The sequence below is a fragment of the Amborella trichopoda genome, chromosome 6 (assembly GCF_054954075.1).
Source record: "Amborella trichopoda isolate Santa Cruz 75 chromosome 6, AtrichopodaSantaCruz75HAP2 v2.0, whole genome shotgun sequence".
Classification (NCBI taxonomy): domain Eukaryota; kingdom Viridiplantae; phylum Streptophyta; class Magnoliopsida; order Amborellales; family Amborellaceae; genus Amborella; species Amborella trichopoda.
In genome coordinates this window covers 19,963,860-19,987,870 of record NC_142341.1, presented here as the reverse complement: position 1 = coordinate 19,987,870, position 24,011 = coordinate 19,963,860, and the positions used below count along the sequence as shown (strand labels likewise).

General features: G+C 37.2%; 1 protein-coding gene across 13 annotated transcripts in view; it reads right to left on the bottom strand.

The window, feature by feature from the left end:
• Positions 1 to 422: 422 nt before the first annotated feature.
• ARPC4 (binding protein) overlaps positions 423 to 24,011 on the bottom strand; it is a 30,651-nt gene continuing 7,062 nt past the window's right edge. For 3 of the 13 annotated variants that reach the window (XM_020665126.2, XM_088870238.1, XM_006840845.4), the window contains 4 exons: positions 18,016 to 18,090; positions 17,168 to 17,272; positions 15,461 to 15,550; positions 423 to 822 (listed from right to left, as the gene is read on the bottom strand). In XM_020665126.2, the coding sequence (XP_020520785.1) occupies positions 733 to 822; positions 15,461 to 15,550; positions 17,168 to 17,272; positions 18,016 to 18,090 (360 nt within the window). In that variant the 3' untranslated portion in view covers positions 423 to 732. Of the gene's footprint in view, positions 823 to 7,214; positions 7,342 to 7,440; positions 7,643 to 13,255; positions 14,839 to 15,460; positions 15,551 to 17,167; positions 17,273 to 18,015; positions 18,091 to 23,721; positions 23,847 to 24,011 lie in introns of those variants that run through there. The other 10 variants (XR_002280350.2, XR_016058088.1, XR_002280351.2 and 7 more) reach the window with 7 other exon arrangements.

Here is a 24,011-nt window from a genome sequence, read left to right as displayed (position 1 = left end):
ATATATATATATATATATATATATATATATATATATATATATATATATATATATATATCTTCCCAAGGCTTTCATCTATATAATGTAGCTAACCAAGCCTCAAATTTTAATCGTAGTTTGGTTGCAAGTACAGCGTGGAAAACGTAAACCAGCCATCCACCAATAAGAAATTTTTTTTACAGTGAAAATGATTTCTAAAAAACATTTTCACACGAATCTGCCGAAGTCTGAATCTACACCGTGGATTGATAAGTACAAATGGTGGTGTAACTAATTTGTGTATCCCATATACTAGCAACGAGTGTGATTGCAGGGTGCCTGCATTAGTTCCAAGTTTAATTACTGGGCTCATGTAGTTCCAAGTTTAATTACTTGAAGCACGAAATTAGAACGAACAAAAAATAAAGACTAAGCACAGTAGCTCAAGAGAACCTGGCTGCCTGCATTACTAAAAAATAAAAATCTTATAATTTGCATATCCCAAGTGAGAGAAAATACCAAGTCTCAAACCAACCCATCAATTGTTGTTACTCTTGTTTAGACAACATAAAGTATATTATCGACAAAAAAATACCCACTAAACTTAACCTATTCATTGATAAAACCTGTTCTGGACTTTACAGTTCAACTATATTGCAAACTTGTTTTTTCTGAAGCTGTTACTGTAACTATATTGCAAACATGAGTATACAAGAACTCATTATGGTAGGATGTGGCATATCCAAGCAGCTCTTAGACGAATTGCTTCAGGAATTCAGTTGCCACAAGTCGTCCCCTTGTGTTCACTGATAGCTTCAGCTCACTTATCTCCTTATCTATGTCCTGCATAGAAATATTACGCATGTCAAAGAGAGAGACCACCCCACTAAAACAAGGCAAGCATTTGCATGTCATAAATTGGAAAACTGGCTTATAAATTTGATTAAGAACTTGCAACAATTTAGGAAACTCCAAAAAAAGTAAAAATTGAAAGTCACAAACTCACAGCATGTAATAAGAAAAATTCACAAATCATCATAAATAACAGAAAAATTACAAAAACATGTTTGATTATTTCTACATCATCTATTACTGATATGGTAACGAAATTCTTGATTCTTTAAGTGAACTTAACAAACCCAAGTTTGCCTAAAAATCTTGATTGGGATAGGTGCCGAGGCCGAAAACTTACTTGGGTCAGTCCAAGTAGACTCTGCTGAGTTTCGAAACACCGTTACAGAAAGATCAGTTAACGGGTGAAAGTCAGGGATTGTGTGGCCGGAAAAAGAGGATAACTACAAAACTTGCCCACAGAGGCCGATGTCAAAAGAAAAGACTCAATGACAACCATAGTGATTCTACTTCTTTAGAGATTAAAAACATAGACAACGAACAACCTCAAGGGCTTGAAGCTGTTCCTGTAGTTGATAAGGACTTGAAGAAAGTACCATGGCCAACCCCAATGGCCTGACTCTCATGAAGAAACCCTCCCTGTACTGCTTCTGAGAGTACGGTTCAAGCTGCTCCAGCATTGCTCAAAACCAAGGGACAAACATTCAAAAGTATGGCCATTCTGACCACAAGTACTCTAGGTTTGGGTTTGCACTTCCATAAAGTTAGATTTACCCTAGAGTCATTTTTCCCAAAGTATCATATGTACTTAATGTCACTGAGTTTGTCATGATCAATACTGGTAATAACCATTTGCATACAAGTGGGCAAGAGGTATCATACACGTTTACATGTCATGTTGGTTAAAACGCTTGGAGGGCAACACTTTTATTAGTTGGAACCCTATTACTCTCTTGTACAGGAAAGGAAAAGTGCACAATATCTATCAAGTTAAGTGTAATTGTGAGGATAAGATCCATAAGCACTGCATCAAGACCGATTTTTTGGAGAAGTACATTAGTTATGATATGAACTCAATTCCTTGAATCTTAAACTGTAAATAGCAGTTTTATACAAACAGCACCTGCAATGATTGAACATGAAAAACTAGATTGACATGTTAAGAGGATCTGTAATCATGACTTGTCTTATTATTCACATCTCAGCAAACTTCAGTTTAAAGAACTTCTCATTAAACAGGAACCAAAAGTACTCATTTGTTCCAGAGCACAATGTCACTCATAGGTCTCTGAGACCAATTAGTTGAGTGTTACATGGTAATGCTAATGGTATATTATTGTATTCTATGGCATAACTAAGGGCCAGTTTGGATGTACCCTAAATTGGAATATTTTTGGATTGCAATCCAAAAATCTTCTGAAACTTACTTTGACCGTTTGGACAACCGTATACTTTTGCCATATTTTTAGATTGAGAGAAAATAAAATCTCATATCAAGGCAAAAATTGCCATCCAAAAAAATTCAACTTAGACTTTAATTTTTTTAGGCTTGAGTCGCGTTTCTCGTGCCACTCTCTCTAACCCTCACGCTCTGGCTTGAGTCACGTTTCTCACGCCTCTCTCTCTCTAACCCTCACGCTTTTCCCTCTCCTCACTCCTCGCCTCCTTCTGCTCTCTCTCATGCGTGAGAAGAAAAGCATTTGCAGGAGAGGCACACGGAGAGGGGAGAGACACCGAGTCGTACGTGGCTAGAGAGAGGAGGAAGAAACCCTACAAGAGCTTCTTCGTACCCCTCTATATTTTTTCACTCTCTCTCTCTCTCTCTCTCTTACATGGACACAGAGCATCTACAGTAAGGGCTCCTTCGTGTGACTCTGTTTCTGCATCCTGCACTCAATAAGTGTTATTGAACTCTGAGACTTGTCATGAACAAAGCTTGTTTTTGCTTCGTTTATGTATTGAAAAGGGCGATAAATCGTGATATTTCTTGTAGATCTTTGCTTTGGCCGTGCCTTTTGCCTGGAAATTAGGGGGAGTATTTAATGGAGAAAGCTTAGGTAGGAGCTTCGAAGACTGATTTTCCCTTTTTTTTCTGGTTTCTTCTCTGTTTATGCTTTGTTTTTGACTGAGTTACTGAGAATGATATTTGGATTGAAGGAATTGGAAGGAAACATGAGTTTATTTGCTTTATGTGTTACATTTTAGCACTTCATCTTATTTTCAGCAATCGATCTTCGAGTTATTTGATGGAAATAAAGTGGAAATTAGGGCTTAACTGAACAAAAGAACAGTGGCCAAGTGGATCAAGGTAGTGCATTGTGAATCCACCATGCGCGGGTTCAATCCCCATCGTTCACCAGACTTGTTCTATTAACGACGCCGAAGAATGAAACTATCACTATATTTCTTCTTTATCCTACTTCTTCCAAGCACAGGATAACCCCAAGGGGTTGTGGGTTTTTTTCTACCAATTGGGGCCCTCCCTTCACCACCCCCATGGGGATGGTCTACAGGGTTCATAACTACTACCCTTACTACAGGATGCATACTTCGCCAACATTTAGATCCAGCAGCTTTTATTTGATGCCTTTAGGTGTCGCAGATTTAGATTCTTGAAGGGTTTTGATGAATATTAAGTGGAAATTTTGGATTACACTAGAAAGAGATGAAGAGGACATTGCATTTATTTTCTTTTTTTGAGTTTTTGAGTGCTTCTCCTTGCTTTGCTATTGCAGGTTTGAGGCAATTGTGGTGGAAAAGCTAGAAAGAGCATTGATAGTGACAGGAAGGCATAGGGTGTTTGCTTCTTACAGTTTGTACACCTCTTCTCTGATGTTATGGTGTTGGATTGTTGGGAGCTTTTTATCTGGTCTTTGAGTTTTCTTAAGTTTGACAGAAGTATAATACATGATAAGGAGAATAATTATTGAAAAGGGCACAGAGGACAAACTTACCTGCCATGTTTATGTATGCTAATATTAGCAAAGAAAGGAGCTAGGGCGTTTATCTGTAGGACTTGAAGTGTTTGAAATTGTTTTACGAAGGTGAAGAACCATACAAAAGAGGTTCAGCAAGCAAATAAGAGCAAGGACACTCGATTTTGGGTCCCTTTTGTTTGTTATTGTGGAGCAAATAAGAAAAACACGAATTTAGAATTTATTGCAATGCATCCAAACAGACATATCTGGCAAATAAAATTTTCTTATCATATTTTAATAGACATCCAAACAGTCTACCAACACAATAAAATAAAACGATAATGTTTCTCAATTGAGGAGGAAAAAAATTGCATATTTTTAATGTGAATATTTTTTTCTTTGACATCCAAACTGAGCCTAAGGGTGATTTTGCCATTTTCATGAAATATTAGGAATGCCTAAGATATGAGGGTCATACTGATCAATACTTGTTAACATATTCATAAGTTATACTGATCAATACTTGTCAATACATCCATAAGCACACACTCTGTTAACAAAATGGGCTTCGATGGGATAATTAGAGTAACAATCAATGTTGTTATTGAGAACAAGCCCTAGGGCTACTATGGTGACTGGACCTTAGAGGTTGACCTTGGCTAGCCGGGTTTAGATGCCCCTGACCTAAGCTAGGTGGTCTATTCCTAGTAGGTGATGAACTAAAGCTGGGGCCGCTCCTTTGTACATTGTTAGGCCGAACGAGAGAGTGAAAGCCCATGACTGTACTGGATGGTATAAGCCCTCAAGGCAAGTCTTGACTTGAATGCTGATGATTAGAGCCGGAACCTTGACCATGTGCTCTACTCCTATTGGGTGGTTTTTGGTTTGGGTGACTAGCTGGTGTTTGACCACTAGGATTAACCTAGTTCGAGGCGGATAGATAGGAGTGACTAAGGGTTTGTCCTCCTGGGCCTTGACCATGCCAAATGTTGATGATAATCCCTGACTAGCTAGGTCTTGCAGGAACGGCTGCACCTTAGGGTTTGCTTAGAGTTGACTCAGATTAGGATCCTAACTCCTACTAGTGTTAGGTTGGGAAAGCAGGCTGCCCTTAGCAGTGCCATTATGACTAGAGACATGGCTGGGTGTCCTAGATCTATGTGAGCACTAACTCACTTGACCCCTGATCAGTTTGTTATCAAAGCTAAAATGATGGGATGGTAACTGGCTACCGGGGTTAACCCAACTCAAGTCGGCTAACCAAGGGTTTCAAGGGTTTGGACATTTGACCTGCCATGGACATTTCATTGAACTTAAGGCTAATACCCATGTCTTGGAGAATTGCCCCTATTCTGATCCCTTGACTATTCAAGGTGTCACAAGTCCTCCTGACCTACAAGTCCATGATTCCTAAAAGACGGGCATGAAGACTACCAATTTGGAGACCTAAACTATTAACTATGGCTGCATGTAGGTTGAGACTAAATTCACCCACATGGGTATTATGGGTTCGAGGGACATCTATACGATGCCTCTTGGACTGGTGACTCAATGTCCTAGACTTAGGCCGAGATGAGTGTTGTATGTCATTTTTGACGTACTTACATCCCTGGAGCAAATAAAGAGAGAGCCAGTGACGACCTGGTCCTGTTGGTAACCAAGACATCGTCAGACTAAGGGAGCATTGTACAATAAGCCTAACACTAAGGCAACCTTGGGAAAAGTACTATCATGCCAAAAATGAGACCTTACAACTACAACCCTCTGCTAGGGGCTTCAAAACAATACCAGACCACCGCCATTGCATCCAGAATGCCGAAAACCCATAAGGACCAAATTTAGGCTCAATCAGACCTACCAGGATCATTCTGGGCTCAAATTACCCTAAACGGGTAGGTCATACACTATTGCAGTGTGGCCTCACTAAACCAATTCCCATTCATGGAGGCTGCGTTCTCCACATCTCGAGATCGTTTCGTAAAACACCCACAGATCGCTCGATTGAAATCAAAACAAGCTCAAATTCTGACACAAGCTAGGTCTCGACAACCCTGTCAGTTTGACATATGGTACGCGTCGTGATGTGACCTAGAGCCCAAGTTTTTCGAGAAAGAAGACAAGCCCGAAGCCATAGAAATCAGAGTTTTTAAAGAAAATACATCTCGAACTTCATGAAACATAACTCGAGATCTGCACATCGGATCATCACAAAGACAAGTCCGATGAGAGCCTATCACGAAGGGTTACAAGCTGGTATAACTTTTACACTCAATCTAAGGTCGGATAAATAGCAGATTCCAAGGTTGAAGAAAGGAAGACCGCCCAGTAGCCGGAATCCCTTTTTCCAGTGATCTCTCGAAATCGAAAAGTACTTCAAACAAGGATCAAACCGGACAAAAATTAGTGCAAACGACTGCAGAAGTGTCCTTTGTTTTTGCAATAAAAATAACGACTTGGAATACAATGGATCGCACTACACTGACGACCAAAGTTCATAATCTAACCGGATTACCTCTCGAGAAAAAGCCCGCCTCAAGATGATCAAAAGACATCAAACTCTTCATAATCAAGCAAACATCAAGAGTACGAGGATGGATCGTCTAAATCACTGCCACAATCGTCCGGAAAAGATTCCAAGATCTAGCAATGGCAAGAGGCCCCTCAAAGAGGGATAGTCTTGTCATTAGCACAAAAGGTTTTTAGGGGTTTTTTGGTCGTTGTTATTTAATTCAGGAATTTATTATAATTTTTTTTAATTGTAATTAGGCTTAGTTTTGAGCATCCACCCCTATTTTGTGAATCCTCTATAAATACAAGCTTAGGGGCCAGATCAATCATCAACAAAATAGAAGCATTAAGCTTGTTTTCACTTGTCTTTTGCTTCTAACCCTAGATCTCATGCCGAGGAGAGAGAAAACTTTTCAAAGAGAGAAATGCCCCTAGCCCATCCTAATCACACAACCCCATTCTCTCTCTTCTTTTCTTCTTCTCTCTCTTCACTCTTGCTTGCTCAGCGCAATGACCCGTGCCCGCGGTCAACACACGGCCACATCTCTTTACCCCTTGCGTCTCGAGTGTAAACGCAGTAGACCTGCAGTCCGCATAGCATCCCGTTATCCGAATTTGGACTAATTTTGGGGGTCGCAATCTAAAGCTTTTTTAAGGTTTTTGTGATGTTCCAAACATACTTAGACAGATTCATATATGATTTCATACTTTACTTAAATTTAGGAAACCTAGAGATTATGGACTACGGATTATGGTGCACTAGGGTTTACTGGACTAGTATGATCCTTCGGGTTCAAGGCTATAGGTTTTCTAGGATTTGGGGTTTAGGAATTAAGGAAATCAGCCAATTTCAAATTAGGTGTGTACAACTATTACTAAGTTACTAACATAATCCCAAGAAAAAACCAAATAAAGTGCTTAAAATTAAAAAATAAAAGAAGATAACTTAAAATTTACCTTTGTGGTGGTTCAACCTCCAGCCAACTATCCAGTTGCTCTTCAATGCATTCAAGAACCCACCACTCTTTCTCAACAAGCCATCCGTCAGTCAATTGGGTCCAAGAATATGAGCCTTTGCATGGTCCTACATTTCATAATATTTCATATAATTTAAAGTCTAAAACACAAGTATTACTTTACACTTGTTGAATACAAAATGGAAACATAAATAAGATCCCATTACCTCTGCCACAACCTCAAGTTCTATCACAAAGACCAAGTCATTGAACCTCTTGTGCTCCAACCTATTTCACTCATCCATGTGGATGCATGGGAAATGCCCCAATTCCTTTCACAGCCATTAGCATTGCAAGTTTGGTTTAGGATACGAACACCAAATATCTGAATCTTGGGAGCTTCCCCACCAAATTGTTCCCAACAAACTGCTGAAAATGGAAATTGAATAATAGAGATAATGAAATTTGCAACATGAGACAGTACAATTTGCATTAGGCTTTAAGAGGAAAAATAATAAATTAATAAAACATTTCACTAGAAGGATTTCACCATGTAAGTCGACTGCCATCAATAGGCCAAATTCTCCTAATACCTTCTCATACAAGCACATATCCTTCTCAATCCTGACTTGTCAGGGTATGACTTCTCTATCATGGTATTCACCCCCAAAATCTCAACATAGGTTGAAAATTTCGCTTTCTTGTAGAAGAATTTTGGATTGAGCCAATAATCAGCTGCATTTGTAAGGCAATTCAGCTGCATATCCCTTTCTCATCTATAGTATCCCAATAGGAACAATACTTCTCAAACTAGCTCCTCCTTACTTAAAAATTGCTACTATTTGCCTCGCTAGCCATGTCTACTAGCTCATAGATATACCACTCAACAAGCCTAGAATCGGTACTAACAATCCTCAATACATTCACCAAGGGCTCTATTACTCGAATTATGTTGGTAATTGAGATCCAAAATTGGCTATTCAGAATCAAGTCTTCCATTTCCCTCCATTATGCTTCTTTGCCCATGCAGCATTCCGCCAAGCATTCAATATAACCATGGCTCCCAGGCCATCCTTCTGCTTCAGAACTGTATTGTGAGGAAATTAGTAGCAAAGTTTGTTATCGTCGGCCACACTAACTCCCTCCTATTTGTATGCTTTCTCATAAGATTGATTATAAAGGGATAGTAGTAGGTAGATTTTTTTAATTTCTTTTGCCTTATCTACAACCAATTCAACATGGGACATCTTCCCTATATCCTCAAGCATCAAACCAACAAAATGTGCTGCACAAGAGTTTCCAAAATATAGTGGAATATTCCCTTTGCAGCAACTGTCCCCCAAGGGAATAACCGATTGCATTCAGTAAAAAACTGGATCATATTATATCGACATACTTCCCCAACAATCTCTTTAAACAAACCAAATAATGCCTCCCCGGTCCCAATAATCTCATAGGCATCGACAAACCTCAAGAAAACTCTCCTCTTATGAAAGTACACCAAAAATCAATCAAAGGTCTATCTCTAACATCTTTCCAACCATCAGCCATAACGAAGCACCCAGGGCTAGCCCACATATAGGGCCATAACAAAGCACCCAAGGCTAGCCCACATATAGGGCCATAACGAAGCACCCAGGGCTAGCCCACATATCCCTATATGTCTCTATCTATTCCCTAACATCTTCCATATGATTCTATAACAACCGAATCCTGGCATCATAATGGTTAGGCCCTTTTACCTTGGACCTATTCAACATAGGTTGAAATAGAGGTTAGAGCATCAAAAGGGATAGCGTAGTGATACATCCTCTAGTGTACACACGCTTGTCCTTTCCACCACCTTCTCTCCAACCGACACACTTTTCATTATCCCTAGATGGAAATAATTCCCCCATCCCACCTTGTTTTCTAGGCCTACTAGTCACCAATGTTCAAGAAGGCGGATGCAGCCACTTGCCTAGCCAAGGGTCTGGGCCGCCTGGGCGGCCCTAAGGGAAGTGGGTTCGGGTGGAGGAAATATGTTGTTTTTTGTGTGTGTTTTGTGAATGCGTGTGTATGTATGTAGTTTGTGTATATGCATGTGCATGTATGCGTGTGCGTGAGATCTCACATGAAATTCTTAAGGAACAGCTTCTTTTTTTTCTTTTTTTTCTTTTGGATCAGTATTTGTGAGAGAGGTCTCGAACACTTGAAGGACATGGAGAAAGAGAGAGAGAGAGAGAGAGTCTATGAGAGAGAGGGACCTCACATCGAATACTTGGAGGTCATCCTCATCTTTTTCTTCTTCTTACACGTAAAGAGGGAGCATTTTAAGGGTCCATGCGTATATTTGTGTGCATATGTGTGTGTATCTGTGAGAGAGAGAGGCCGCACATCGAACACTTGGAATTCTTCTTCTTCTTCTTTTCATATATAGAGAGAGCATATGGACCCAAGAGAGACAGAGAGAGAGAGAGAGAGAGAGAGAGAGCGTGAGAGAGCGAAGGGCAATGCCAGGCCTCATTTTTGTTTGGGTGGATTTGAATTTCCTTTTTTTCTTTTTTTTTTAAGAAATGGCACTAGGTGGGTGCCCAAACACCTAGGCGCCCGCCTTAGGCATGCCCACCCAAACCCCACCGCCTAGGCTACACCTAGGCAGTTTCTCAGCCAGGCTGCGAAGGCGACCGAATTTTCGTTCCTCACTAAAGCACTAAAAGGTGTAGCATGCTCTTTCCCAAATATTTTGCTCTTAGACTAGTGCTCTTATTCTTCTTCTATATCAAAAATCCTTTATCATGGGAGTCGACCAAGGTTTTCCGATCTGATCAACAATTACCTGCCTTCATTGCCTCTAAGACTCATGATGTTCAACGCTTCTTTTCATCTTGTGCATTACGTGAGAGTGAACTATGAGGCATTGGCCACATTTTCAGCCTTGAAAGTCAAATGCTCCTTAACCCCATGTATGTGCCCTCCCTTCATTATTTTCCCACAATGTATGCATACATTTTCAAACTTGTCCCCCTTCAATACCCTAGACATGCTCCAATGCCGGGTTTGATTGTTCCTTTCTAGACACCCAAAGGCATTTTTTATTTCTAATTCAACCACTAAGAGCGAGTTTGGATGTACCCAAAATTGCAATATTTTTCAATGACAAGAAAAGAAGATTGAGATAGGCACTGGAACCATTTGGATAACCCCATCAGCATGTATTTCTCAACAAAATAGATTATGACACTAAGCCAAATGTGCCAAAAAACGTGAGGGGAAAAAATTTGAGTTTGACTCAAATTTTTTTGGCTCGCAACTTTTTTAGGTTCTCTCTTTGCGTTTTTCCCCCAGACTTTTGCTTCTCTTTTGGCCTTTCCGCTTTCCCCCCAAACTTTCGCTTCTCTCTTCGCCTTTCCACCATCTCACTGCTATTTCCTTCTCTCTTCCTCAACTACAGATCCTAACATCCTTTCCAGATCCCATCGAATATTTTTCTCTCTAAAAAAATGAACCTTTTTTTTCAATCTTTCTCTCTCTAGAAAGCCCCTAATTTCATTGAGCTCTCCCTAGCATCCTTTCCATCTTTCTCTCTAGAAAGCCCCTAATTTCATAGAGCTCTCCCTAGAATTTTTTCCATCTTTCTCTCTAGAAAGCCCTTAATTTCATAGAGCTCTCTTTAGCATTTTGTCGGGTTGCTGGATAGTGATTCCTTTTTAATTCAGGCTTTTGCTCGATATCTCTAAGAACCTTTATTCTCTATCTAAATTTAATGAAGTGGTTTTCTGAGTATACAAAGCGAGATGTTTTACAACTTCAAAATACTTGTAGACCAAACCTCTTTTGCCCAAACCTCAAAACATTTGCAGAGGAAACCTCTTTTTGCCATCCATTACTCTCTCTCTCTAATAATAATATTCAACTTCTCCCTGCTCCTCTCTCTAATAATATTGAACTGCAATAATATTCAACTTCTCCCTACTCCTCTCTCAAATAATAATATTGAACTTCTCCCTGCTCCTGCTTTCTTGGTTCTTCTCATTCTCTTTGTCTCCTATATTTGTAAGAATACACTGCAAATCTAGAGAGAAGAATCAATATAATTAAATTATTGAATTGTATAAATTAGGTTTGGGAGTTCTTAAGGATTTCTTGCAACGCATCCAAACAGACAAATCTGGCAAATAAAATTGTCTTCTTATATTTTAAGAGACATCCAAACAGTCTACCAACATAATAAAATAAAACGATAATGTTTCTCAATTGAGGATAAAAAAATTGCATTTTTTTTTTAATATGAATATTTTTTTCTCTGACATCCAAACTGGGCCTAAAGTACCAAATAAACCACCAATCCTACACTAAATCTCCGAAGTGTCATTGGCAGTTTCCGTCATTTGGATTAAAAATGGTGGTTTGGTGTAGGACTAGTGGTTTGGAAGAGGATGTAGAAGCACCAGAGGCTTAACAACTTGGTCTATGTGCGATACAACCAGATGTTGAAGCAAAAGAATATGCTCTTATTTCTTTTTTCATTGGGTATTCCATAACTGTAAAGTTCTACTTATGTTTAAAATTTTCAATAACATGAAATGCAGTGTTACATAGACACTGACATGGGAGGCATATTCAATGCACATATCGAGTATCTAGTAACATCAGCCCAAAATTCCAATACATGACCGACACTCGTACAATAACTGATAACATTATAATATGTCCTTGATAATTATATATTCTATCATAAGTTAATAATATAAGTTAATAACGTATTAAATACATAACACATTAAATACTTAATAATAATTTAAATATATTAGGGAGCATATGCATGCATGGGCATGCATTAAAAGGACCTTTCTTTTTAGTATCACGTTGTAAACTTATTTCATTTTTACTTGTGTTAATATATAATCAATGCAATAAATAATGCACGTGCATTAATGGCTTTGGACTTTCCTTGATAGCTTAGGACTTTACTCTCTACAAGTATTATATATTCCACAATAAAGACCACTTTATGGCATGGTGGTTAATACCATTGGCATTGCTTCAAATGGACATGGGTTCAATCCCTACAAAGTGCTTCATATGATATAACAAATGAGGGACACCGCGTGTCTTAATGGTAGACACGTCCTAAATGCGCGTCAATATGTAGTGTCTATATAAAAAAAATTTCAGACACGTTCGGCCAGCACACCTATGTCTAGGCGAGTTGACACGCAACACGAAGAAACAGGAAACGGTTATATAATGCTGATGAAATATAATGAAATTGCCATAAAAAAAACAAATGTAATGAAATGTAGGACTGCTAGTGAACTTCCCTTCAAAACAAAAAAAAAATGTGGAACCATTTAAAGACCCTTATGCTAGGCCTAATTGACTTAGAGGAGATCAATGTTTAGAAGAATGGGTCCTCGAGAAAAAGAGGCCGGTTCCTAAAGGCTTTGAAGAGTAACTAGATAAATGTGAGTTTTCACTTTAAGCACTTTATTTAGATTATGCTAATATCTTTCATAATAGTACCACCATTCCTTGGCTTATTTTATGTGATTTGTCTGTAAATAATACATTCATAATTTTATAACTAAGTAATACACAAATTTTCTCATGAGTGGTGGAGATGATGATGATTTAGAGTTCAACAAAGTAGAGCTCAATGACGAGGAAGGTGGAAATGATGAGGAAAGTGGATATAACAATGATGATGAAGATTATTTATGAGAGAGGACTTGGGCTTTTTTTTAATGGAATTTTGAGCTTTTTTTCTTATGGAATTTTTGTAGATGTCACTTGTGACATAATTGTAATAAACTAATTATGGCCTATGGAATGTCAAGTTGTGGATTTTTTTTTCCTCTTATTTATGCCTTTATAAATCATTAGTTCATGTTTCGTGACTTTATGACATTGTGCCTTCATTGTTCATTGTTATTGCTTGATGAGTCATTAGAGTGCATTGAGTTACATATGGTACATAATAAATTTATTTTTATTCCTACCCAGAATTTTTCTTATTTTTTCTAGATAATTATTTTTCCAATATTTATCTTGTCTTTCAAATTTTTGTATTATTTATTTAAAAAAAAATATTTCGACCTACCAGACAAGTGAACCAGTAGACGATAACATGAAAGAAATAGGTGGGCTAGCCATGTGTGGTGCATACCCACTACAACACCTATTAGGACGGGCTAGTTAGTTCAAATAAGGCTCAAAACAGTTAAGGGTAGGACCAAAAGGACATGATCGGAAGTCCTGCGATAAAATATGGGAACTTATAGCCTCACTAAGGGTATAGCCCTTGATAGAGCAGAATGGTAGACCAATTAGTTGGGAAAAGGCTTTGATGATGATGTTGATGATGATGAGACAGGTGAACGAGTCTGGTTCAACCTGTCTATCCAAATCAATACCTTCTCCAATTCGACATGTCAAGTCTTAACAATAACGAGTGAATGAAACATAACATGGAAACAAGGATTTTGCGAGAATATTTTATGAAGGAAACCATAGTTACCGGGAATGGGTGCGACATGAGCTCCAGGATAGGCAGCGGGAGCACGGAGCGAAATAGGCTCGAAGATCAGTGGTTGGGGGAACAAGGTCCGAACATGGTCAGGTAAAGGGATCGAGATCCATGATTTTTAGGGAGCACGTTCCATATCTTCACAGGAGTGAATTCTTTACTAAATGGAAACCATGATAAGTATCAAGGTTCTTGAAGTTCACTTATCAATTGTATTATAACTCGGGAGCAAATTCCTCTAAACAATATTTTTAACTTTTTCAAATTCAAAAGCACATTATCAATATGAACAAAATTCATGTATTGAAATTCTCTTTAACATTTAGTTGTCATAGAAAACCAATATGGTGATGTAATACCTAAGTGCTCGATCCCATGTTAACAATAGAGGGTGATAAAAAGATTTATTTAAGCAAAAATCACTAAAACAAAATTGATCACGTCGGTCACAAAAATTGCACACCTACCTACATTGATCTGCCTAAAACGCACATATCCTCAGGTTTTTGCACCAATCAGTTGTATTGGGCAACGCCCACTTGAATATCAATTGATGATTAAAATAAGAATGTTGTCATATATTGTTTCCAAAAAAGAACTGCCGTGATAGTTAAGTTCTCCTTTGCAAAGTAATTAGAGGATACTCGAGTCTAAGTTAGTGGAATCGTGATTCTGCTTACTCATGAAACCATGATATTTGGCACAAGGATCTGGATCCCATTAGATGGGATCGAGTTCCCTGATTTCTTGAATCGAGATCCCAAATATCAAGGAATCACACGAAATCGAGATCCCATATCTCAGAGCGTGGGATCGAGCTTGCGGAGCATAAGCGAACCCCTCCTTAAAAGATCCCAGTAACTATGAAGGAGCTAAAGGTTGATCCAAATGATCATTTATCGAACCAAGTGGTTTAGATCATGGAGATTATCTATGAAGTCGACTGAAGGTTGATCCGGATAATCATTTATCGATCCAAGTGGTTTAGATCATGGAGATAAAATTCGAACAAAATAGGCATGCTCCCATGGTTGGAGGAACAATAGTAGTAAATCAGTCTTGGAGATCATTAAACCAAAATTTCCGCGTAAGCTTCCACTTCAGATTCTTGAAAGACCTACAAAGAAGAAAATAATTGAATAGGAATGGTGATCCTCCAAAAGAGATACCACTATATACACTTATGAGTGCAGTTGGAGCTATGTAACATGTGTACTAATGTACTAGCAAGTTTACGTACCATGTCTATACATTCTTTCATTGCAATTAATGTCAATCCATGGAGCCATGTCATTTAATGTTGAATCTTGGAGCCTCAGAACAAACTAAGCCATCAGTCATTTCACAAATTTTTCATGGTCTTAACAGCCAGTATTTGTGAATAATCATGGAAGATTCATAGATGACACTAGACTTAAAAAATACATCTATTTAACTTGGTACAACCGTGTAATTTATGCTTCAATAATTAACTAAGCAAAAGATTTTTGCTTGACAGTTTCTTACTAATGAACATCAAGCAATCAACATTATAACCAGAAAAATACTTGAACAAGAAAAACAAATAATATCTTTTTCTAGGCATTAAGGGCCAACAAAAAAAGGTTGTGATAGAAGAATTAAGAAAAAGAACTGTGACTACTGATGACAAAAAATAATCATAAAGAACAAACCCAGTCATATCAGTTGAAGGAACATACTCAAGACATCAAATGTCAGAATCTTGTATATACACTTACCTCCATAAACTGCACAATGAAATCTATAAGCTTATGCTTGTGCATCTCTTCACAGTGATAATTAGTGATAAGAAAGCTAATATCATATCCCTGCAAAGAGGAAGACCATATGAAATCAAAATCTTGAATTATATTGAGAGAGCATCAACACAAGTTGCAGCCAATTTTATTATAATCTTCCAAAAGCCATCGTACATGTCAGTAAAATCAGAATCCAATAATTAATAGGAAAGGACAATAGTGTACAGATTGTTCTCAAGTAAATGCTACACCATAAGCTAACCACTGATTATAGCATAGAAAGTAACTCCAGACAATTTGCTTTATAATTAGAAAAGGGCTCTGACATAATTGCTCTACCGACAATTTCAAGATTCAAGAGATATCCCCTCCCTCCCTGGGTTATGGGCCAGTCTCTTTGATAGGAAGTACCTAACTATTTGTATTCCAATTATGCGGAAAATCTTCCCTGGAGGCACCAAATTTCTGAGTTACAATACAATATGACAACAAGGGTTCTCGACCACAGAGGACATATATGCAAGCACCCATCCCAGACTTCATTAGAAGTTCCAACTAAGACGATTGCCTATTGGTGTTACTCATCTTGAATTTCAATTCTATAACTCAGTGACATAAGGATAAAGCTTGAATTTTGATGAAAACAAAAAAAGTATGAAATTTTGAACTTACAAAGAAGTTGTTTCATAAGAGATATTCAGGAAAGAAAAAACATTTCTACGAGTGCCTAGTCACTAGTTTCCATCCTTTGAAAAACTGGCAATTACTTAAATATTATCATACAAACTATCGAAAAGAGCCACTATATTTCTCATTAATAGTACAGAACAACGTATTTTGAATCAATTGTGTATATTATATAAGGGATATATACAATGAGACCCATTACGTACAACCATCTGATGTGAAATCCGATAGCTTGGGTATGTCACAAAGTTCGATAAAATTTCTTTTGAAGTTTGAGCTTCGTCAATGACATAAATAAAGCCATCCAATTTCACATCCAATGTCAAGATTAATTGGGACCACCTTGTACCAAAGATAAATGGTTTCATTGTATACTTCCATTATATAATGCATTATTACAGAAAAATTGGTAAGCTATACCGTCACAAATAATTTCTAAAACAAGTGCCTAGTACTTATTTTTACCTATTATTCAATATTCAAAAAAATTTAGTATCAAAGTATGCAATGTCAATTCTCTACCCACACATGCAATCTATACGAAACATATCAGTTTTTGTCAGTGTTTTCATAATCACTGGATGGAAAATTAATAAATAAAAAACAAAACACTGATTTTAAGTTCTTAAAGGCTCAGATCTAAAATGAACGACCACCTAATACCTAATTTTCTCTCTCCTTAAAGAAATGCACCTATAGGGTTTCATTTCTATTTTTCTTTGAGATTGTTCATTGGCTTTAAGAGTGTATAAGCAAATTTTGGGGCCAAACAGATCCCCATAGATAGGTCTTTTATGCAGTTTTGGCCCATGACTTGGGGATGTATGCAAGTCTTCCCAAAGTGGTTGTGTGTGACCACATTCTAAAATCTCTCGAATACATGAGCTTCAAAGATGATAGAATATATAACTTGAATGACAAAATATTATAGGCAATAAATTATTCTACAACTTGAATTCTACAATAATGTCTTTTTTTAAGTTATAAATTTATAATCACCTGGACTGGCTTCCTCCTCAGCACTTGAAAAGCCTCAGCCCTCATGGACAAAAATCTAAGAAACTTTTTAGTTAGTATGTTCTCAAGCTCATCTGCCTGCTTTACCTATGAAATAAGAAAAGGTATGTGCTGATAAGGATAAGTGTTAACAAAAGCATAAGAAACTCATCAGATTTATCTACCATCAAATCTTCAATTTAGAACATGACATTAAATAGAAATCAAACTCATTTCATATTTCCCAATAATTGGAATAAGGCTTGGACGATGATGAATGTATGCGTGTGTGTATTTTCTTGAAATTTTTTCATAGATATCCAAATGGTTTATGATACTTAAAATTCATTCTCCTATTTTTCTTAGCATTTTTCTAGTTCTTTAATTGAAAAAAACTAAGAACATGCTGAATCTACTAAGTTTTTACTCAGATCAAGATCATGTTTTTAAGCACTACCTAGTATTCAGAGTTGTATTAACAACGGCTGCCAATGGCCATGTCTGTCAAGGCCAACCAAATTTCAATTTTGCCACATGAGCTCAAAGGAAAGCACCAAAAAAACAATTCATGAATTACATAGCCTGCTTCAGGCACAAGTATGATGGTGGCTACACTCTTACAATAGATTTCTATCAGCATGATTCTATGCCAGCACAAGAATCACCATGCAGCCACATATTAATTAGAATATGCCCATGAATAGAAAGAAACTTGTTAACTACATAGCCATCCATAAAATAAGCCAAAGTAAAATTTTATTCAAAAAAGAAATACATGAAGAAAAATTAGTTTATGAAAATGAATCAGCTAAAAATAATTACCTGATTGAACCAAAAAGCAATAAGTTTACCTTGATACTGATGCGAAGGGAATTTACGGATGTTTCTATTAAGCATTTCTCGGCCTCATTTCGACAGATCAAAACCTGAAGCGGCAAAGAAGGTTTCTAAGAATAGTGTGAAGCGGATATGTAATAGAGACAAAGAAACAAAGATAGATTGTGAACCCACAAGCACAATTTTGGTATAATTTGCTGCAATGATAATTAGTTAAAACTTAAGCATGTTAATAGTAAATGCAAAAATAAAAAACAAAAAAAAAAAAAACTCTTCTACTCATCTGTCATAGTTTGAAATGTTGTGGTCTTTTCGCATAATTTGCTACAGTGATACTTCAATCAAACTTAGTTACAAGTATGTAAATGCAAAAAAAACTCTTACTATCGTTCTTGCCTAGTTTGTGATGAAAAGGCATAGTTTTAACATTAGCGAATCCAGCTCAGCCAATGAAGTGAGCCTTACTTAAGTTTTCCCACTATTTAACGTCATCATCATTATGATCATTAGAGACTTCTACCAACTATTTGGGGTCGGCTACACAAATCTTACCCCGTCATTCTGCACTATTAAGGGTCATACCCTCAGCACGGTCATAGGTCCCCATATCTTTTCTCATTACTTCCAACTATATCCTTTTGGGCTTACCCATTGGCCCTTTTTAGCCTTCCATTTGAACCAACTCACACCTCCGAACAAGTGTTGTGCTGGGTATGCGCAGCCCACCTAAGTATATTTTCTCTTATCTTATCGCCTATTAGAGCCACACTTAAGTTCTCCCAAATGTAGTCATTTCAAATTTTATCCCTTCTAGTCTTGCTACTCATCAATCTCAACATCCTCATCTCAACTACACTCATCCTATGGGTATGTTGTTTCTTGACCACCCAAACATTCCTCCCCATAAGCAAAACTAGCCTCACAACTGTCCTATAGAATTTTCCCGTCAATTTCATTGGTAAGCAACAATCACATAAAACTCCAGTTGCACATCTCTACATCCCAATTTATGAAGTCATGGACCATAAATATTTAATAAATTGGTATAGTGTCGATTTGAGTCTAACAGCATGCTAACAAAGAAGGTGTGGGTAATGTCTATGTGGCAATTCATGAGAGAAAGAGAAGAGTGATGGGTCGAGATCTAGTGGGAATACTACAGAGCAAAAGCACCAAATGAATAATGAGAAAAAAGTAGCAAGCTTCTTTTTTATAAAAAGATAAAAGCACACTGTGGTTGCAAAGGCATATAGTTCGTTCTATGTACATGCTTTGGGTCGATTGGGCTATATTATTGATGACATCAATTTTTGGGTCTCAATGTTCTCAAAAGGGATGTTATATTTATGTTCTCTCCATTTCTTTGATATGCATCCTACTATGAGGCTGCACTCAGAGCAAAGTTCAAATACAGGTTTACGGTATGGGCCCAAGGATGGATTAGTACATATTGGAACTTATACAATATATTGACTATGGTTTGCTTATCAACTTCCCATGACTAGCCTTACAGACATTACCCAAAATGACTTGACGAACACAGGTAAACTCCCAAAGGGTTACCAATGGTACGATATTTGATACATAAGCTAGAGTGGAAAATAGTCCTAAAACTAAAAGGCTGAAGGATGACTAAGCAAAAATTAATTCTGGCCAATGCAGTAGATCTTCTGTAGATAGTTCTGCCAAAGATTCCTCATAAGTAGTGAGGTGAGGCTATGTGTTTCCAATCTAGCATGTTTACTCTTAATTGCTGAATCTATTTCGACTTATTCCTTTGTGTGCATGTGTAAATGTTTTTAAGTATATGGTTTAACACATACGTAGGCATGTTACATAATTGTACAAACCTATAAATATTAATGTATTGCATCAACACAAAGTGATGGCTTGCTGGATCCATTTCATTCTCTAAGTTACTACCCATCCCCTTATTCTGCTATAATATATAGTTCTATACAACATAACACCACTTTGGTCCCAAATAAATACATGTATGGTACATGAGTACTGATGCAACCCCGAATACAGCACTCGAGTATCAAGATAAGAGAGAGAAGCTTAAAGTCTACAAGAGGAACCGCAAAAGGACAAAATAATCATTGAATCTGTCCTTTTATATCTTTTATTTATTTTTTGAATTATTTTATTTACTTAGGGGCATCATAAGTACTAATTTCTAGAGACTTATATATCTTTTTATTTACTTAAAGCCTTTTATAATAAATGGTCATGGTTAGATTAGTTGGATGGCCAAGATTAAGTCTTGTTTAGGGTTTTTATATGACATATAGTCAAGCACAAAGAAGCATCTTGTTATAGACTTTGTTCAAAACCCTAGAGCAGCTAGTGCTCCTTTTATTTTTGGCTTTTTAATCTTTCTCTATTTTTGGATCTTCCCTATCCTCTTCTTTACTAAACCCTAGCAGTAAGCTACTAGATCTGCACCAAGTTGCTATCAGAGCTTCACGATCTGTACGTACAGCAGTGTAGCAATGTATGGACAGTACAGTAGCACTTTACAAATGGTATTGTAGTAGTGTCTAAACAGTACCATAGCATCGATTTTTGTGCCCTAGATCAACAATCATGCCTCCACATAGAGGAAGAGGAGGAAAAGTGGCAGCCATTTGCAAGAAAGGATTGCAGCTCTGAGGAGATTGGTCGAAACCATACCTCTACATGGGCACAAACGAAAGCCCCTTCCTATGAGTATGAGATCAAGGCAGATGAGGAATCCATAAATCCCTTCCATGATCAAGCTCCAAGAAGAGGGGTAGCTAATCGTATGGATAAACCTAGTCTCAAGTTTGAGATCCTAGAGTGTTATAGACGTCTATTTGAGGACAACCATAGAGAAACCTTGTTCTCATCAAATGGTTCTCAAGATCAGCTGGGACTACCCGCCTGTCTTTAACAATTGCATAAAGAAGTGGGTGATCATAGCTTTCATGGTGATCTAACCGTAAAAAGGATTAAGAAGAAGATCTTACCATTGGAGTGGATTTTGTGGAACTCGATGACGAACAGGGTGGACATCAAGGAATTGTTCCCAAAATATTGGAGGTATCGGGTTTCTTAATCCCCAAAGAAAGTAGCGAGGAGAATGGTGTTGGCGGAGGTAATGATTATGACGATGTTCTTCGAGTTTTTCTTGAATTTAAAGTATCATGTAAGGTATTTTCTCAAGAACTCTCAGCTAGGGAGTTTAATATAGGAGTTGCCCACCAATGGGTTATTGAAATCATTCTCTCATTATAAAAAAAAAAAAAATCATTCTCTATGAGAGAGCTTCTTCTTCTCCGGGCTTGATTTACAGCCATGCTTTTTCTCCTTTATTGTTGATTTATTTGTTTGATAGTTAACAACTTCAAAAAAAGAAATAATGAGAATTTAATTTCCCACCTTTCCTTCCTGAATCAAATTGGTATTAGAACATGGTTCGAAGATGGCTGAGGATTGTGATGGTTGGTCGTGGAGGTCTTAGCCGTAGGAGTGCCAATCTGAACCAATTGCGCAAAGAAATCAATAACTTGATAGTGAACATTACACGGTTGTTGCACAAAACGAGAACCTTAAACAAAGAGGAATCTACAAGGATAAATCCAAATCGTGAGTTTGTATGGAGAACAGCATGAATCAAAGTCTAACTTAGAGTGGAAGCAGTATGACGACATGTCAAGTTCCATAGGTTTCGATGTGTAATGGCATCGATTGGAGGATTATTTTGAAGGAGAACGAGTAGCTTTGTATCTTTAATTGGAATCACCATTCCTTGATGTCGAGGGCGACCCCATCTTTGATAGAAGTTCTATTTCTGATGAAGAAAGATGAAAGGAAAGAAGTTGGACTTGAGGCAGCAAGGACATTTAACTTCCTCATGAACGAAGAGATGGAGAAGCAAGATGTTGATAGAACCCAGAGAAGCTCGAGCCTGTGGAGATTATAGAGGAATAAAGAAATATGTTGAGGAAGGGGCACAAAGCCGCAAGGCTTGAAATGCAACATATAAGGATTTTGAGAATAGGATCAAGAATTATAAGAAATGTATGGAGGTTGATGATGACGATGCATCTTACCTCACTGATAAAAAGATTGATGATGAACATGTATCCCATCGATGGTTGCGTATCTAGAGATGGAAAATTTTGAATATTGTGATAACACCTTCAAGGTTGAAGAAGATCATGGGTTTATGGCAAGATTGACAAGGCCTTCAAGGTTGAAGAAGATCATGGGTTTAAGGCAAGATTCATCCTAGCTCATTTCAAAACTCGAGGGCGAGTGTTCTCCAACCAAGGGACAATGATGGAGATCCAGTTGATTCAAAATTTAAATTTTATTTGTTTTAATTTTATTTTTAGAGATGTGGGTGTTGTTTTATATATTTTAATTAGTGGTTAGTTTATTAGTTGTTAGGCTTAAGATCATTTTCCACTTATGATTTAGTTAGTTCACTTGTTTCCTAGTTTTTAGTTGGGACTTGGGAGGTCCTGTTATGATGGCGCAGATATCCTATGATGGTGGGGCTTGTTACTATTTTTATTAGATCTACTGATTTCTATCATGGGATTTTGAGAGAATATGTTAGTTAGAGAAAGAATGAATACTTCCTAAATTGGTGGATCTAGAGGGAGAGAAATTTGGTGTCTAAAGAGAGGTAGAGGAGGGAGTCACATGAAATCCCAAAAAAAAAAAAAAGGGAAAATTTTGTTGGTACATTATTGAGTGTTAGAAGATATTCTTTTCAATTTTGTTCTTTTTATATTTTATCTTATTCTTGATGGGTCGATATTCCTTTTATTTTTAATTTTATTCTTGACGGCTTGTAATAAAAGGGGAATGATGCCCATGAGAACATTATATTATTTGTGACTGAAATGTATTTTATGAAAAGAACAGAGAGCGTCTTCTTCTTTTGACTTGATTTACAGCCATGATTTTTCTCCTTTATTGCCGATTTACTTTTTTGAAGATGAGGAGAAAAGGTAGTTTTAATTTCCCACATTTCCCTCCAATATCAAATATACTTTAGCTAGATTGCAGGACCAGGTCCCCTCCAATGTAAGGCCACAGCTTGAAATTCCAGTGTAAGTGTTATACAAAGAAATAGCATATTTCATCCCAAGATTTGTATCAGCAACCTTGAAAAGATGGACGAAAGGTGAGGAACTTAATTTCCAGGTAAAAGTTTAGTTTTAAGATGAAACAAATCATAAGAATCTCAGCGTCTGAATAGGGGGCCCTGAAGTTAACTGGAACAATAAAAATTGAGGAGACATGGGACTAAATTCGTTTTGGTCAGAGGAACTTATCAAGTGAGCAGTAAGAACTTACCCCAAAAAAAAAAGTAAGCAGTAAGAGAAATTCATAAGCGATTTCTGATTTGCTGGACTTATTGACTCCAAGTTAGCAATGATTTTGACAATTACAGTGATGGCAGTTATTGGCTGTTTCATAGGTTGCATATTCTCAATCATTTGGAGATTTGAGAATATACCTGGCACATAAAAAAGTGGGGAAATAGCGATGGAGCTTGAGGGGGATATAATCAATGACTAGAATAAAGGGTTGCTAAAGCATAATATTCCATAATTTTCATTTTCGCTACATCGCAGATAGAAAGATATATATTAAGATGTCAAGCATTTTTCATTCCCAAACCAGTAAAAGCAAGGGAACATAATTTATCTACATTATTTTGTAAGTTGAAAACCTACAGTTTCTTATTACATCAAGTCCCTTTGCAATTATCCTTGGGGATCATGTTTATTGTACCAATTGTGTGCTTCCAGAAACTGGTTTCCATCTTGTGCTCCCATTTCAGGAAAAAGGAAAAGCATCCCTGTTCAAAACAGAATTCATGACCTATAAACAATTCGCACTGCTTTAAGACAATTTTCTCTCTCATGATGATAAACTTGATAGTGCTTCTTGAGAATAAAACAACAACAACGATAACAACAACTATTCATGAGAAACCTACAACCATCGAATCCAAGGCTTCAAG